Source organism: Larimichthys crocea, chromosome XVIII (assembly GCF_000972845.2).
Source record: "Larimichthys crocea isolate SSNF chromosome XVIII, L_crocea_2.0, whole genome shotgun sequence".
Lineage (NCBI taxonomy): Eukaryota > Metazoa > Chordata > Actinopteri > Sciaenidae > Larimichthys > Larimichthys crocea.
The window spans coordinates 13,393,863-13,409,729 of record NC_040028.1 but is presented as its reverse complement, the minus strand read 5'-3'; the positions used below and the strand labels follow the sequence as shown (position 1 = coordinate 13,409,729).

General features: G+C 41.8%; 2 protein-coding genes across 10 annotated transcripts in view; both read right to left on the bottom strand.

The window, feature by feature from the left end:
• Positions 1-479: 479 nt before the first annotated feature.
• dap1b (death associated protein 1b) lies at positions 480-2,821 on the bottom strand. Its single transcript, XM_010732225.3, has 4 exons — positions 2,666-2,821; positions 1,378-1,474; positions 1,125-1,194; positions 480-1,005 (listed from the first exon to the last, which is right to left on the bottom strand). The coding sequence occupies exons 1-4, from the start codon at positions 2,733-2,735 to the stop codon at positions 889-891; spliced, it is 354 nt and encodes a 117-aa protein (XP_010730527.1). The 5' UTR covers positions 2,736-2,821; the 3' UTR covers positions 480-888.
• Positions 2,822-4,362: 1,541 nt separating this feature from the next.
• pkp4 (plakophilin 4) overlaps positions 4,363-15,867 on the bottom strand; it is a 77,284-nt gene continuing 65,779 nt past the window's right edge. For all 9 annotated transcript variants that reach the window (XM_019259838.2, XM_019259839.2, XM_019259836.2 and 6 more), the window contains 11 exons: positions 13,922-14,105; positions 13,012-13,129; positions 12,157-12,348; positions 11,158-11,331; positions 10,726-10,876; positions 9,502-9,694; positions 8,943-9,027; positions 8,597-8,714; positions 8,325-8,465; positions 7,549-7,613; positions 4,363-5,463 (listed from right to left, as the gene is read on the bottom strand). In XM_019259838.2, the coding sequence (XP_019115383.2) occupies positions 5,218-5,463; positions 7,549-7,613; positions 8,325-8,465; positions 8,597-8,714; positions 8,943-9,027; positions 9,502-9,694; positions 10,726-10,876; positions 11,158-11,331; positions 12,157-12,348; positions 13,012-13,129; positions 13,922-14,105 (1,667 nt within the window). In that variant the 3' untranslated portion in view covers positions 4,363-5,217. The remainder of the gene's footprint in view (positions 5,464-7,548; positions 7,614-8,324; positions 8,466-8,596; positions 8,715-8,942; positions 9,028-9,501; positions 9,695-10,725; positions 10,877-11,157; positions 11,332-12,156; positions 12,349-13,011; positions 13,130-13,921; positions 14,106-15,867) is intronic.

Sequence of the window (15,867 nt, the reverse complement as noted above, 5' to 3'; positions counted from 1 at the left end):
AATGATGCAAAACATACTGCAATCTCTTTGACATTTTTAGAATTTATGTGACAAATTATATTCTGCATAGGCCTATTTTCAAATAAGCGCTGACAGGATTGCATTATGGTTTCCCACATTAACACACCTCTGGGTGGTTATATCATTTCATGCATATAGCAGTGCATAGAACCAAACACTTCATGGTTACTCAGCTGTCCTCTTTATATGAGCCAATGTGTGAACATACTGGGATCATCGGATTAAGAAACGGTTGATGTGAAAAGTACTAAAAGACAATTTAAGATTTTAAATTTTTATACCAGTTGTGGCAATGCAAAGATGCATAAAAGGGAATACACACTTTAAGTAATGAAGCTCGTCATATTGCATGCAACATAGTCTGAGAGCTGGCCTTTGAGTTTATAAACAGTTAAATGTTGCCCCCTGGTGGTCATTGTATCTTACAGCAAGATGAACAAAGAACAAGGAGTCCTGCAAGCAAGTGATGCCATGCATTTTTTATTTTTTAATTCAATCTATTAAGTGCCAAGCGATACAAAGAAAATTTCACTGGGAAAATAAGACCCACTTTACAATCCCCAACCGTCACATTAAACATGCCCAAATGCCATCTGTTTTTCATCAGCTGGTAAATATAACTACAGCTTTTCTTATAACACTAGGAAAGGCACGTTAAATGCTGGTTTATTGTATCCTCACAAATAAGCACAGCCTGGAAAAGCTCCATTTTCTCTTCTAAATACAAAGCTCAATGAAAGCTCTTCCCCATCAACACTTCACAGACAACCTGTCAGTCCCCTCATGCGTCTAACGCCTCATGTTTGCCTTTCACAGTTGACTTAACAGTTTCCTCTGGGGGGGGCGTTCCTAATAAACACATGTAGTTCAAAACTTCCTCGGTTGCTGGATGAAGAAGGTCCGGGGCAAGTGGGGCTTCTCAACTGCAGGTCGCACCTTGCTGTGCCTCACACTCACTGGTGTCTCTGGAAAGTCGTGGCTCAGCTGTAAACACATGAAGCGAGTTAATTACTCACAAGGCTCTTGGGCCTGGGAACCACTGTAACCAAACTACTTTGCCCAGTAAGAACCGGCTTTTCCAAAAGAAGGGATGGTTTGTTTACCTTGTCGAGAGTTCCTGCCAGAAGAATACCAACTTGTTGCATCCTGTTGGCTGTGGCGAGGGACCTGCCGCTGAAAGATCACAGGCACAAAGAGTTTTACTTAAGTTTAAAAAAAGATTCCAGTAATATACAAGGTCAAAATTGCTGCTGGATATTTTAACCTCTTATGGTTTGAAGCAACATTCTTTTTTAAGTTCTTGGCGTTAATGCTTCAAACCCATTTCTTATGCTTTAAATGCAAACTGGGGCCTACCTCAACTTATCAGACCTCTTGGTCTCCTTCTCTGGAGTCCCATGGGTGGCACTCTCTTCCAGGCCTTTCTTGGCCACCCGTTTACCTCCGGCCTTCACTATTGACCCAGAGAAGAAAGGTTATCTGCAAAATCAGCAGGATGGAAGTAGTATGCTGTACGTACATACACACAAACACTTGTGTTTGGCAAGGATGCCACCCACCCTGTCTGTAAACACAATCCTCTATGGAACAATCTTCAGCATAAAATAAACAGAAAGAGAAACTCCGATGGTGATTTTGCAGTATTATATTGCTAGTAAAATACTGAACAGATGGTCAAAGTGTGGCAGCAGGTCATTGCCTCTGCAGTAAATAAGTTGAGGGAATTGGCCTACATCTTAAGTACAGTTTGCAACCCGGGGTTCAGGAATAAAAGGTCACCCAGGGATTAAAGCAGTAAGAAAGAAAAATATGTTACAAATATTACTCTGAAACTGCAATTTTTTTTCCTGAACTCTTTACATCATACACCCCACGCCTTTTTTTTTTAAGACTTAAATGTAAAAGAAATAAAAACAAAATTAAACTGTTGCATAATACAATTATGTTTTTGCTTCATTTAAAAAAAACAAAAAAAACAAGGGGAGTTTGGAGCATTTGTGATGTCAAAAACTCTAAGACATTACAAAGTGAAAAAGTTGTTTACATTTAAGCAGTTCCCCATAAATAAAGTGCAATGTTCATTTAAAATGTAAAAAAAAAAAAATATACATACAAAAAAAGAGGCATAAACACAATTGACAAATTTCACCTCCACGCACAGTCTGAGCGACTCTGCGTTATTAATGAGCATAATTCAAAATAACATAACCAACATTACAACATTAGAGTTTACTATAGAGCTCCGCGATGAACACATTTGCACGACAGCCTTTTGCACTCATTGAATTGAAGGCTTTTTTCAGCCAGTGGGAACAGAGTGTTACTTTCACATGGGGCCTGCTGGGAAAGACAAAAGCATGTGTGTGGTTGAAAAATCACGATTTGCAAAAAAGCTCAGGCCCGATTGATTGATGCAATTATCACAGAAATCAGCAAATCAAGTCCTTTCCTGTGGTGCGATCACACTGCGCATCCTAACCGAATATTTAAAAACAGATAGTGAAATGAAACTTAGTGACAAGCTGCAGAGGAGTTTCAAAATCTCGGTGTGCACGGATCCGGGTCGAGGAGTGAAAAACAACAACGCTTTGAAATAAATAAATTATTAAACAGAACAAGCTGAAATGTGTGAGCAGTGCTTTACCTGCTGGAGGATGTCCAGCTTTCAGCAAAGGAGTCTCCTTCGCTCCAGATTTGGAGAGTTGCTGCACCATTTTTTTTTTGGACCAAGTTTCCGCAGAGAAAGCAAAGAAAGAAACAAGCAAAACTCTGTGAACGCCCACTCACTTGTTTTTATGCTCAGCCCTGACGTGACGTCACTACAGGAAACCAGAGAGAAACACACACACACACACACACACACACACACACGCATGCACACACACACTTCACTGATGCTGAATCAATGAAGTGAAACTAAAACGACGTCTCATATTGAGAACACATTGATTACTTCAAATTTAATATGTATCCATTTGTCTACATGGATTTCAAGATTTTTGTCTTATTTTGAAAGGCATCAGCCACACAATAATGTTTAACACTGTTTGAGTGTTGCTCATTAAGGCATATTAAAATACAAACTCAGCACAAAAAAACTAATTTGATTGAGGAAAACATGAGTATGTGAACATGAGCAGACGTCTTCTTCACTACACACAACTCAGGTTTTGTCTCTTTGTACATAAAGGTGTAGTGATGCCACAGCCAGTCTAACAGGATGCCAATCAAACACAAATGAAAACACCTGCACCCAGTCCTTGTACTGAACCGTACTGCAATGTGCAGAACAAAGAGATCAGAGCACATCACCCCAGTTCTTAAGTCTTTACACTGGCTCCCAGTTAGCGACAGAATACATTTTAAAGTTCTGCTACATTTATGTTGAATCCACAGCAAACCTTGGACCAGGTAGAAAAGAAAACACATACTGAACACTGAGGGGCAGCAATGAGAGGGTTAACAGGTGACCAGCAGCATATGTTGCTGGAGGAGAAGCAAAGATTTGACTGGTCTACTTGTCATCTGTTATTCATTTACCTACAGACTGTTAAAGCTCCTATAGGGGAACGCATAAATGTTTAAATGTGCCTAAAAGTGTAACTGTGTTACTCTTCAGGCTCTTTACACCTCCTCTGCTGTCATTGGCTGGTTAATCTGGTGCTTTGCAGCCAATCACAGACCATAATGCAAAGTAAAGCTGAAAAGATGAAGACCTGCACATTTGGTCCTCTTGGACATTAAGTGTAGAATTAGTCCAAAACTTTTGTTTTACTACATTAACTCTCACCTTCACTCCTTGCCAGGATGTATTGTAATGTGACATTTTTTGTGGTGAAATGCATTTCCTAGTCTGGTTTTATTTTTGTTGTTTTTGACCTGGGCTCTCGCTGAAGTTCAATTTTAAGATTCCATATTTGGAGTTGTTACATTTCTCTGGTATGTTCTTATTCAGTGTCTGTGTTTGGGAAGTACCCTTTTTTTGAAATTCTTATTTGATCCCAAGGGGCAAAACTGATTTGCCCAAATATAAACACAGTTACTGTTACTGTTCACTGTTGGAAGGGATTCAATGTTCTGCTCCAGGGTGCCTCAGCAGTGCTGTTTTCATAAAACACAGGTCTGCAGGTTCAAAGCATGTTTGTGGAAATACAATTTAATGAAACATTTTGTGTCCCACGGGGGCTGAATAACTCTAGAGAGAGAGAGAAAAAAAGTTCAAAAGAGAGGAGCGTTTGATTTCTCCGCTGGATCTTCATGGTCACTCTGTTTGAATACATAATATAGGGACTGCAAAAGATATGTCTGCACTGTACCTGTGAAAAGAGACAATCACTCGTGTTTAGAAAACAAAATTGAACTTTTATTATTTTAACATGGTTGTGTTATGATGCCATTTTTGTCCACATATTTCTTCATATATTTATATATCTATAGAGATTTTAACATGGCACAAGTTTTCTTTTCTTTTTTTTTTAACCAGTGCTGATGAGTGTAAACCAGGTAACATGTTGTTTCTTTTCTGTATTTACAATAAAATGAAAGAAATGTACAAGACTCCATGGCATTACACAGCTTCAACATTAAGTACAGATACAATGTGAACCCTCTGTACAACCTAACATCATTAGTTTACTATCTTATTTATTCTTTTTTTTATTTTTTACAGATGAGTTTGTGATCCATTTTGGCTTCGGCACATACATAATTCCCCATCTTGACTTGACTCAGACCCTCGCTCACATGACTCACACCTTTCATCGTGCTATCACAGCTAAGATTTTCATAAAGAAAATAAAACGAACATCTAGATAAAGCAGGACGAACGTCTCCTCATCCGTCCAACAACATACCTCCAAGCGTGATTCCATCTTTTTCTACTAAAATAAAAAAATAACTTAAAAAAACAAAAAAAAACATACCATGATTTCCTTCTTTGGCACACATTTCATCTTTCCATCTGCCATCGCTCAGTTGAACTGCCCTCCATATACACAACATTCACTTTACAACAAACATGGATCATGGATCAAAACATAAAGCCGAAGTTAAGCCGAAGAAAAAGTTCATCAGTTCTCGTGTGCTTTCCGGCTCCTCGTCTCTGCTGCAGGGCGAAAACGCCCTCCTCACGCCCACGAAATGAGAATCGGGGATGAAAAGAAAGTTCTTGATCATAACACAGGAACATCTGCAGACCTATACCCAGGAGTCAGGAGAGCCGGGGTACTGCTCTGCCCTGTAGGAAGGCCTCCGTGTGCTAGCGTAAAAGTCCACATAGTTGGTGGTGGATTTCAGTCCATGAGGCTGGGAGCTGTAGTCGACCGCGGGGGGGTAGGTGATGACCTCCTCCAAGTACGGGTCGTCGTAGCCGTGGGGATGCTTCAAGTACATTCTGTACGTATCATAGTTCCTCCGTCCCGGCTCCTCTGTGTAATACATAGGCTGCAGGGAAAAGAGACAGGTAGGCTGTGATGCACTGGAATATGATTAAGAGCCAGCAGTGTCAGGTAACATTCAGTTTTCTGTATTTAAAGTTATAATATAGGCAGTGGAGCAGTTACACAAAGAGTTGCAAACGATGGCTCTTCTGATCCCTTGAGGTGTCAAAACATCAAGCTATACAGGCAGTTTGTAGTAACTTTCTGAGTCTCCACCGGTTTTTCTCATCCTAATAAGAAAGTATATTTCCCAAATTGCAAGTAATTCAACTTTTCCTTTAATTAAAAGGATCTGAATGCTTCTTTCACCACTGTCAGGAACACAAAGACAGCATGGAAAACACCTCAAACCAATCGTAATAAAATGAAACAACAAACACTAACATCTCCACAGTTGTCTGGCTGGAAATTTTTCAGCCAGTAAGCTAATCAATCAACTTCTAACCCAGACGTATGTGGCCACTAATATAACAGCAAATGGCTTCAGGGTAAATGGCAGAAATCCAGAAGATAGATGGATTTGTGTTTGTCTGAAATAAATGGGGTAATGACTGTCCTCACACATTAACTGCTCTAAATGTGATGTGATGAAGGACACAAGAAAACTCTCTTTTTTTTTGTCTCCCCCAACTCCTCCCTCCTTCTCACTGTGCCCATTATCTCAATGGGCACACATGGACGTGTCCCGCAGTGACAGATGCCTGAGACGCACCCAGACCATCCCAATCCCAGCAGTCACATTCACTCTGGCTCAGACAATAGGTGATGTGCTGGGTCATTCCCAGCATCGCCATTTATCCACGGTGGAATACGTGTCAGTCTCTTTGTATTAGTCAAGTGGGGTGGAAGAGCTGGTCGCCACAGCCAGATTTATACAGAGTGGTGGGAGGGATCTCAAACAGGGGCCTTGTACCAATAATCAAACAATTCCTAGAAGAAAACATTGGTTTTCCGTGCAGGGATCCACCTAAAGTTTGTTTTCTTAAAACTAAGTTGGCCCGAAATAAAAACAAAAAAATCAAATCAATCAATTCAAGTAACTTTTCTACCTAAAATAAAAAAAAATAATAAAGTAAAAGTTTCACTCTCATATTGATGTTACATTGACTTGTAATCAGGTGAAACTGCCTCTGTCATTCCCATTTTGTGCCTCATATAATGATGCTAAACAAACTTTACTTGTGCTGCCTGGACAGGGAACTCAAAGCACAGGGGGAACGTTGGTATTTACACCACAGAGGCCAAAGAGAGTGCTGCTGAGGGGGAGAGGAGCTGGTGTCGTGTCAGAACTGGAGCTGGGCAAGTGGGCGATGTAACTGAGCTCATCAGCCTGTGCGGACAGAGCTCACTCCTCACACTTGTATGGTGTTAAATGGACTGATTCGCTCACTCACACACATTGACCGTGAGACCCACATCATTAACACCATTAGTCTACAGCTTATATTTCTTACTTTCCTCTTGATGCTCTGAATAACTGCTTGTCTGTCTTTGTGCCAGTGTGTCAGTGTCCTGTTTTCAGCTTTGACCTGATCAGTTATGAATCGACCGCCTCATAGACCTTGATATTTCAGGCTAATTTATTAGCTTTGATTAGGTTTGTGAAGTTTTTCCGACAAGTGAGAACACGTCTTACATAGACAATCTTTTGTTGTGCGATACATGTGTGAAATAACAACTCTAGTATGGACTTATGGAAGTATATATGTGAAAACAGCTTCACACAATGCCCAGCTTCTGACTGTCAGACCTTTCCACTAATACAGGAGGCACAGAGACAGTAGTAATAGTAATTATATAGTAATTAATTAAACCTCTATACACACATTGCTGCACCTTGTAGTGTTTTGTGCTACATGCTCTAAATGTGTGTATGTTTGTACTGTGTGTTGTCAATATAAGTCGTAAACTACTGTATTAACAACTAAACTACTGTATCCACAGATATAATGTTATAAATGATTCTGCACAAATACCCCAAACTAAAAAGTTAAATGCAATGAGCTATTTTGGGTTATTGAAATAATCCCATACACACCAAGAGCAGATAACAATGTGCCAAACATTTATACAAAATTCTTAAATTCACCTGTGTTCTTCTGGGCTCATCTCTTGTGGGTGATGAGTAGTAATACGGAGAAGGCTGCCCAGACCCTGGAAACAAGTCAAAATAAAAAAAGAGCAGTTTTTATAATGCAAACACACTTCATTTCATATCAGTGAAAACATCTGCACATCCCCATCGGGCAAATGTCTGTATTTAGAAAGTGCAGGATCGAGAAGCGCTATGCTGTGCTGAGGGGGAGAAATAACACCAAATAATTGAGTTGGCCACTGCAGCTCTGTTGTTTACATAGCCCATGGGATGGGTACTTTCGTTGGCACTTCACTCAACCGGTGGAATCCTGAAATACAATTTCCACTTGGCTATGTAACGCATGGACTGCTGAGGCTGCAGCTCATTTTGTTTACTCTATCCGCCCCCCTGGTCCCGCCAACCAGCGTAGGCTGGCGAGAGCTCTCGTCTGGCTGTAGTATGTCTGGATACCCACTCACCGCCCCCTGTCTGCATGTTGTGACTTCTGCTAACAATGATACCATTATAAAGTGTCCACCACTGGCTGACCCGACCTGATCAACTGACTGTCTCAGGACTGCCAGGCTTTGGTGAAGATGATAAGAGAGGACCGTCTTGGCAAGGAGACAAAACTGGCCATGAAATCTGCTTGGAGCTCTGTGACGGATAAAATAGATAATGCCCTGCACTGAGAGGACCCACAGAGTAGCTGTGATGGAGACAGTAGATACTGTTTAAATAGAATTTAATTTTAAGACCACTGGTACACACACACATTGTTTAAATACCTGTATACTGGTTTTTATGGATACTGTTGTCCCCTTGGTAATTATAAAATTGCATAGTTGACTGTGCTCTCTGATAATCTCTGATAGTGTCTCTATGCTCTTTGATACCCAGCATGGCAGGAGACGACGTGGCACTGGCAGCTGTGAAGAGAGAGAGAGAGAGAGAAAAAAAGAAAAAACACATTTGAACATTATATTCCAGATGTTTTCCTGTTTTGCTGGTTGGTGTCTATTTTCATCCGGGCAGGGTCTGCGGCAAAACTACAGCCTACCAGGGTGGTTGACCGGGGACATTTGAATGGTGCTGGTGGGCAGGGTGGGCTGGGACTTGAACCGGTCCCGTTCAAGTGTTGACACTGGAGTGAGGAAATGGTTTTGGTTCCATCCATCCTGTGAGGACAAACAGAGGAAAAAGAAGTGGTGGTTTGAATAACTAGAACAGTGCTGAATGTTAGAAAATTCCTGTGTGGTGCCTTTTTTTTCTTTGGTTGCAGAGGATAGCACATTATTAAAAGGCACAGTTAGCTTTTTTTACTTTCTGACCCTTTGGTATTTACAATCTTTCACATAAAATATTGATTTAAGATCATGGGCAATTGCCACCAGTCTCAATCTCACCTTCTTATAGATGGTGCGCAGATCCCGATACTGCCACAGTGTATTCAGGACCTGAGCAGTTGCTTTAACCACCTTCATAGAGTACCTGGAAAACAGACAAACACATAAACATGTATTTTTGAGTATTCCCTAATCAATTTAACCTCATTTTAAATTGCACTGTCAAAATTATAGTATGTAGTACTGTATAAGCTGAAGTAAAAAGTGTCCTCAGTGTGTTTTAACCTGGAGTAGTACTGAATATACAGCAGGACAGAAATAGCTACAGCACTGTTCCATCATTCCACAGGGACTTAAAACCTCAATGCACACAAAACCACCTTCCCCGTGGCTATATTGAATGTATGCGAGTGTGTGTTTATGTGTGTGTGTCTTAAACTCCCACTTTCCAATGTCCAGGACAGTCTGTACAGCCCTGCCACCAGCCACATATGGCTGATGACTCTTATCGTTGCCCTAGCAGTGCATTTGACCATGTTAATCGAGTGGGGTTTGTATCGCTGTGCACTTTACACGCCCACTGAAAGTGTTCGGACAAATACGTGCTGCTGTAGCGCACCTGTCTCCTCTGCCCTTGGTGATGTTGACCAGCTTCTCGATGCCGCCCGTGTCGGCCAGGGCCTTGGCGTTCTCCATGTTTTTGCTCGTGACCTCGTGCAGGGTGCAACAGATGGCCGCCACGGTCTCGTCCGACAGCAGGGTGGTGTTTCCTCCAGGGAGACGGTTGACCAGGTCCCTCATCGCGTACTTCCCTGAGAGATAGAGAGAGAGAGACAGAGAGAGAGAGATAGAGAGAGAGAGAGGAGAGGAAGTGAGACGTGCAGCCAACATATTATGACACACTGTCCGGCAGGTTTGTGAGAAGAAGCTTATGCACGGAGAAAAGACGGTGCCAAACATACAGACATGTTATGTAATGTACAAGTGGATGTCTGCCATAATAGCCTAAATTACATTTTGCTACTTTTTATATCATGAATGAGACATTAATTTTGCTTGACACTGCAGTGAGGCTGGCAGTTTTTCTGAAGTGACATTGCGTTCCCATCACAAGGACGTCAGCCTGTGTGTGCATCCTGCTGTTAAAAAAGGATTGTTTCCCCTATCTCTCCTTCAGCAGAGCAGCCCAGCTGAAGGTCCTGAATGCATACAGCACAAACTCTCTCTCTCTCTCTCTCTCACACATACACAACCAAAAAGCACCTTAAACCAACACTGCAGCTCCTCCCCCCCTCTGCCTACAGGCGTCTCCCCTGCATTGCTGGAGCTGTAACTCCTCATTAATTCCAGAGAGAGAGAGAGAGCACATAAAAACTTGTTTTTCATTAAATTGGACTGTTTCATTGAACAAAAAAGGAGTCTGGAGTGGGATGAAATGAAAAATAATGACTAGTAGTTATGATGGTTACACAACTCCCCGGTCCTGTTTCTGCATTTAAACTTTAAAAGACACATTGTTTAACAGTGTTCGTGCTGTCAGCAGGCAAAACATGAAACATTGTGTATCAGTATAACTTAAAAGGTGTTGTACCAATTTCCCAAGGTCCTACTGAATATACTGTATCTCCTTTAGGTACTTCCTTACTCACTAGTTTGATAAAGTACTTGTAATGCACATCAATACGTCATATTAATGTTTTATGCAAGTTAAAAAGCATTTACAGCATGGATTATCATTGCAAAATGAGCAGGTAATCAAGCCAAACTAAGAACAGTAGTATTTTATTAGTAGTACATCATTTTTATTGAACTCAGTTAGTTGTTCAATGGTGTGACATCTCACCTATGAGCTCCTTGTTCCTGACATCCAGCGCCATGTTTCTCAGAGCAGTAGCAACCGAACACACCACCCTGTCGTTATCCATCCGCAGCAGCTCCACTAGGATCGGCAGTCCCTTCTCCTTACGCACTGCTGCACGGATGTATGCTGCAAACTGCCCGCACACAAAAAAAAAAAACACACACAAGAAAGCCATTAAACATTCAAAAGGATCTCAAAGCCACACGGGAAAATAGACGGTGCACATTTTAGCATGTGTGATTTGGAGTGTAAAACTGACGTGAACAGAGGAGGTGAGCTGTTAAATCCTTTTTTTAACCAGTTGAATAGATTCTTTGTCTCCTGGGATATCACATTTAACAGTGTATATAAAAACAAAAGGAGAATGTGTGTGTGTGTTTGTGTGTGTATAGATGCACAAACACTGGTATATACCTTCCAGTTGCCGGCTGACAGGTTCTGGAGGGACCCGGCGGCGCCCTCCAGAGTGGCGGGATTCGAGCTCTCAGCTAGCAGTGTCAAGTAAGGTTTGACCACCGAAGGGTGCCATAGCATCTCCGCGCCTTTGGGGGACTTGGAGAAGCCGGGGATGGGTCCTACACCGTCCCACTGCACAAACAACCACAGTGTTAAATCACAAGACTTAGCCCAATGATTCAAATTAAAAAGACATTCAGACAGTTGGGAGGTATTGATGGACCTATTATACTATAGCACGAGGAAGCATAATTACATGATAATGTTAGATTTTTACTTCATCTAATTGTACATATTGTAGCACAAACAAGTTTAATTTAATTAAGTTTGTAATCACCTCTTATATTAATGTTTTCCTTCTTAAATGATTAAAATTTATTTCAGTGGTTATATTGAACAGATTTCATCTGTTTTTAATTTTATTTTAATAAAATATTTATTTAATTTGTTTAATTAAACCAGTCTTCAGCTGATATTTCAATACTTCTAACCCTTGAGTAACCTTGTGTTTCTATTTGAAAGACATTTTTTCCAAAAGCAGCACACCTGTTAATTCCAGCTTTTTAGAGACATTATTGTGCACTTGACCCGAGGCTAAGCTTTCATTATATTTCACCGATGACCGGTGATTCCACATATTCTTATTTAATTGCTGCATTTGTCTCTTTCTGTTCTTTCAACTGTCAGTCTAGTTGAACCATTGTGCAGTGTTTTGTTGTCCAAAAAAAACATTACTTTTTTTTTTTTTTGCAAACCTTTCATACAAAATAACAATTTGTAAAGAGGACTTTCTACGCTTTAAAAGCATGAAAGACCGGTCATAAATACAGAGTGACTGTACCAAATCAAGCTTTTGTGGCAGGCGATTCCAAACTTCTGATGGATGCAAATGCTTAATAAATCGTGCAAACCTTTGATGCTCTGAGCCTCTATTTAAAAAAAAAGCCAAACACTCACCGTCTCTTCCTGCTGGCTCTTTTTTTTCTTCTTTTTCTTCCTGCCCCAGCAGCTGGAATCCACCTCTTTAGTCGGCGACTCACTGCCCAGTAAGCCGTCCAGCTCCTGCCCCCCTATGAGTCGGGATGGCGGCAACTCCAGCTCCAGACGATACGACAGGTTCCTTAGAGTGCAAATACAGTTCTCCACAATCTGACGTGCAGGCAGAGAGGAGATAGGGGTTTGGATGAGTAGTTACAGCAGCGGCTTTCTCAAATCACCATGACAAAAGCTTCACTACAATAAACTGTGAGCAGCAAGCTTTAGTATCTACAGCCAATGTGTGGTACTCAGACCTGCTATTTACAGCGTTATAAATCAATTAGTTATGGGACCAAAGGGTCTCCAGATAGAAAGAGTATTTGGACCAGAAGAGATTTAATTCCATGGTGTATGAGCACTGTTCAGGTTTTACCTCAGAGAATGTCAACGAGCAATATATGTTTGACAAAATTAAGATTTAATCTTCACATTACAGACGAGCCACTTCACTTTTTCTATCTTTTACGGTGCACAGATGCATGTCTGAGAGACCTGATGTCATTTCTGCTGCTACCATAGAGAAAATGTTAATATATTGTTAAACCAGGTACATCAGATTCTGAATGTCTACTGCTGTGAATGCACGGCTTCAGCTTTAGGTAATAAAGTACATCAAACATCTGCTGCTGGATTCTTTGAAGGTCACGTAGACAAAAGGTAATACAATGAGTCGAACAGGGTTAAGAAGGATTTTTTCCCCAGAGCTTCTTATCATGTGGTAGCATGTTTTCCTCCTGGCTAAGCATGTGTGTGTCTTATGTGTGTGTGTAGTACCTTGCTGTCGAAGTCAGAGGTGTTTACACAGGCTTTGATGACATAGAGTAGTGAGTCAACCAGTCCCTCACAGCTGCGCATCTGTTTTCTGGCCTCCTCACCAGCTGAGCTCAGGTTCCTTTTTTTTTTGGAAAGCATACACAAATAAATTAGGCTTTTGATTTCGGGGGGATTTACTCAGCAAACAGATGAGTGTACGCGTATACACACACACACACACACAAAAAAAAGGCAGCTTGCTTGCGTGCGTGTAGTGTGTTTGTGTCCCACTTGAATGTGTAATGCAGGTTGTGCCATCACAACACATCGTCCCATCCATAATGCATGGAGTATGTGAGTGTGTGGTCTGACTGAAGTCATTAAAACACTTTGCTGAGTAAATAAGGAACTAACTAAGTGTGCTCGCACATCAAGCGACCATATCTGTGTGTGTGTGTGTGTGTGTGTGTGTGTGTGTGTGTGTGTGTGTGTGTGCAAAGAGGTACAGACACACAAACACACTCACACTAACTGGCTGGCACCAGTTAAAGGCTAAATTCTTCATGCGGCATAATGTCTTCAAAAGGAAGAAGCCCCAGGAGAGGAGCTGGGAATATTACATCACTGACTGTAATAGTCTATGAAATGATGATAGCTTTGAAACAGACAGAGACAAAGCAGGTAAAAATTCTAGCTTTTGATTAAAACATGCACAGTTATGAGCGTCTGTCGGTTCATTTATGAATACACACCATTCTGATACTGATAAGCCATGTGAATGTGTCTTTATGTTTGTGGTGGGTGACCGTACAAACGCAACATTAACACGGCTATTTACCAGAGGAGTATGAGCTCATGCCACACTTGATGTAATAGCATCAGTTGTCCACCTTGGGGTGCTAGTGCCAAGTGTGTTCATCAGGTGGTTTACCTCAGGCAGCCTGTCGTGTTCCTCAGCACCAGGGAGGAGTGGAACTTCAGCTTGTGGTCGTCGTCGAAGGTGGAGCTGCTCCATCCGGAGTGAGGGATGATCACAGTGTTAGTCAGAGTGGTTAAGGCGTCCCGAATGATTGTCATCTTGACGGCGTCGCACGACGACAGGTTCCACAGCACCCCTGTGGTGGAGACACCCGCATTTAAAAAAACACATGCATTGAAGAAAAACAGACAAGGCATGCAAACACCTCCAGTTATGTCAGCTGTCACGTGCAGTTAGGGTAACCCAACAGGGACACTAACATTTTTGGGCTTTTAATAGTCGAGTATGTCTGCAAATAAAAACACAAACAAGCAAACCTCACACACACACACACACACACAGAACCCAGGTGAAAATACTTCATGAATGAAACAACCGCTCTAGCATCAAGGCATCAGAAATTCACATCAAATTCCGTCTAGGCAGAATATCCTCGGGGGTGAAGATTATTAGCTTGAAAGGAGGGGGGGGGGGCGGAGATCCATATGGCATAGGCTCAGTCATTTGAAATTACCCCATCATTTCACTCAATTCAAATATACTTTTAGTAAGCACTGATAATTATGCACAGTCCTGGCAGCCTTTAATGCTGCATCTGTCAAGGATTAGTCAGCATGTAGCATGTTCTTCTAATTAGTTGCCTCTTGCTGCTAGGCGTATATTCTCAAGGCACAGGCTGACTTCTGCAGCCACCTTGGAGGAGGAGGCTGGACGAGCTGGAATCTACTGAAAAAAAGACTTGATACGAAAGGTGCCAGCCACAATAAAACTAGAAAGTGGATGCACGGTAAGCATGTGTCCAAATGTGTCCAATTCCTTGGCAGTGCACGACCTACAGACCAGATCACGCCATTACACCGAACTCCATGTGTTTATCTCCACCTCATACGCAAGGACGCCGCACTGGGAGAGGTCAAAAATAAGTATTAGCTTTCCTGACTTCTTTTTTTTTTCTTCGTAACCTCACTGTTTATTTCCTCTCAGGCAAGGCTGTTCCTGCTCTCTCTAATTGAACCAATGGAGACAATAATAGGCTATAATATGGCCCAGGAGCCCAATTCCAACACACTGCTGCCAAGAAGCTATAGAGACAGATATGCGTCTGCCAAGCAGCGTCGCTCGCAGTCATTTCATCAACAGCCATTACGCTTTACCATTAACCTTATTAGCAGCGCATCAAAGTGCTTTAAAAGCTAAAGTTAAAAAGTGAACTTTCATGATTTTATTTGAATTTTGACAAAATATCAAGATAATAAAGTGATACTTGGCTCTCGAAAGATAGTGTGCAGCTTCTTATCGGAGCTTGCCAGAAGCGTACATGGGTGGAGCTGTGTTCTGAAACCCTGAAACATCAGGTGGGCTACCGTCTCTACGCCTCTCAGGCAGTGGGATACATATCAATCAAATCCTTCTGCAGTGATCGAGCTCTCCTCCTTGCGCAAGCACGTTCTGGTCTGTGTTTGCCTTTCGCATGGGATACTCTGCCACACGAGCATTGCCCTGAAACAGGATCACCAACACTGTCATAACACATAAATTCTCACGCCTGCTGACCAACTTCTCTGGTCCCTTTTCCTCCATAATCCGCTCCTCTCTCTCCGGCAAGTTCCTTCCACACCCACTCTAATGTCAATTCGTAGAACATTCTCTGCAGGATTTCAGACTCGTCCCATGGAGACCGGCGATATGCCGGAGAAATCAACAGACAAATTCACTCAGGTGTGACTGACAATGCTGTCAGTGGTGCAACACCAGCGGCAATACCCATAAGTCATATCTGACAGTCTGATGAGGCAGTGTGTGTGTGTGTGTAGGTGTGTGTGTGTAAACAGAGTCCTAAACTGTGTTCGCTGCTCTGTGGCATGTTCTCAGGTGCCTTGGCCTGGCTTTAAAATACT

Excerpts from the sequence above, each read along its gene's own strand:
- dap1b (XM_010732225.3), bottom strand. The coding sequence starts at position 2,735 with ATGGTGCAGCAACTCTCCAAATCTGGAGCGAAGGAGACTCCTTTGCTG. Across the intron at positions 1,475-2,665 it reads AGCTGGACATCCTCCAGCAG|TGAAGGCCGGAGGTAAACGG; the intron begins GTAAAGCACTGC and ends CTGGGTCAATAG. Across the intron at positions 1,006-1,124 it reads TGGCAGGAACTCTCGACAAG|CTGAGCCACGACTTTCCAGA; the intron begins GTAAACAAACCA and ends ATGTGTTTACAG.